This window comes from Rhagoletis zephyria, unplaced genomic scaffold (assembly GCF_001687245.7).
Source record: "Rhagoletis zephyria isolate East Lansing unplaced genomic scaffold, Rhagoletis_zephyria_1.1 Rzeph_scaffold_08807, whole genome shotgun sequence".
Taxonomy (NCBI): Eukaryota; Metazoa; Arthropoda; class Insecta; order Diptera; family Tephritidae; genus Rhagoletis; species Rhagoletis zephyria.
The window spans coordinates 20,334-21,526 of NW_016165887.1; the positions used below are offsets into that span (position 1 = coordinate 20,334).

Here is a 1,193-nt window from a genome sequence, read left to right on the forward strand (position 1 = left end):
ACGGAACGTACTGCCTCCATGGGAGCTCTCAGAACGAGAGTGGCAACGGATCTGACCACAAACGGTTGAAGCAGGGGGATTTAGCGGAGTCCGCAACGTCCACCAAGCACCGCTATTTCAGCGACGTTGCAAGAGACCATCTTCAGACTTCGATTATCGACGAAGGTAGCAGAACACCGCTAGCAGTGCAGCAAAAGTGGGTGGAGATCGATGTGAGACTGTCGAGTCTCGTAATGGACTACATCGTCGACAACCCCGAAGGTCCTCATCCAGAGTTTGACTTATCGGAATCCCTGAGGGGATACCGGGTCATCAAATGCGCGGACCAGTTCTCCTTGGACTTCCTCGCTGGGTGTGTGGCAAAGATAAGCGACGCATTCGAGGGCCTGAAGCTCAAGGTCATACCGGCCAAGGACATCCCTAGGAGGCCCCGTGCGCGCATTTGGTTACCTCCGATAGCCGAACCTGGCGAAAAGTTGCTGCGGTGTATTAAGCTGCGTAATAAAAACATACCAGCTATAGACGAGTGGGAGCTCATCAAAGTTGAAGAGCGAAAAATGCCCACAAATAAGCCAGTTCTCCTAGCGGTTTGCGCCGAATCCTTGCAGGCCCTAGCAGAGGCCGACTCTAAGATTCGGTTCGGCATTAGAAAAGCTAAGGTAAGAGTATTCCTTGGTGAAGGGAGCCCAGTAGAAGAGGACCCGGGTGTCGACGGTGCAGGCGAACTCCTCATGGGAGTGAAACTGAGCAATGAACCGGACCAGTAAGATAGTTCAAATAAATCTACAGCACTTGAAGTGTGCTACAGATATTCTAGTCGTACTTCTCAGCGAGAAGGGCATCGACATTAGCCTAATACAGGAGCCCTGGGTCAGGAACGACGTAGTAATGGGCCTAAATAACAGCGAGTACAATCTCCTACATGAGAGAGGTTGGTAAACCACGGTCATGTACTCCTATCAAGAAGGGAATAAATGCATTCCTTTGCTCTAATTTCAGCACAGCAGACACAACAGTAGTTAAGGTGGAGACGGCAGGACAACAGGACATCTTGTTAGTGTCGTTTTATATGTCCCATGACCGAGACAGCCCGCCACCGGAAATCAAAACTATGGCAGACCGTTCCAGACGAGCCGTTGTCATAGGATGTGATGCAAACGCCAGGCATCGAGTTTGGGGCAACACAATAGAAA

At 50.7% G+C, this 1,193-nt stretch overlaps 1 protein-coding gene across 1 annotated transcript; it reads left to right on the forward strand.

The window, feature by feature from the left end:
- The first annotated feature begins 233 nt into the window (after positions 1–233).
- Positions 234–767, forward strand: LOC108375361 (uncharacterized). Its single transcript, XM_017631471.1, has one exon. The coding sequence runs from the start codon at positions 234–236 to the stop codon at positions 765–767; it is 534 nt and encodes a 177-aa protein (XP_017486960.1).
- The last annotated feature ends 426 nt before the right edge of the window (positions 768–1,193 follow it).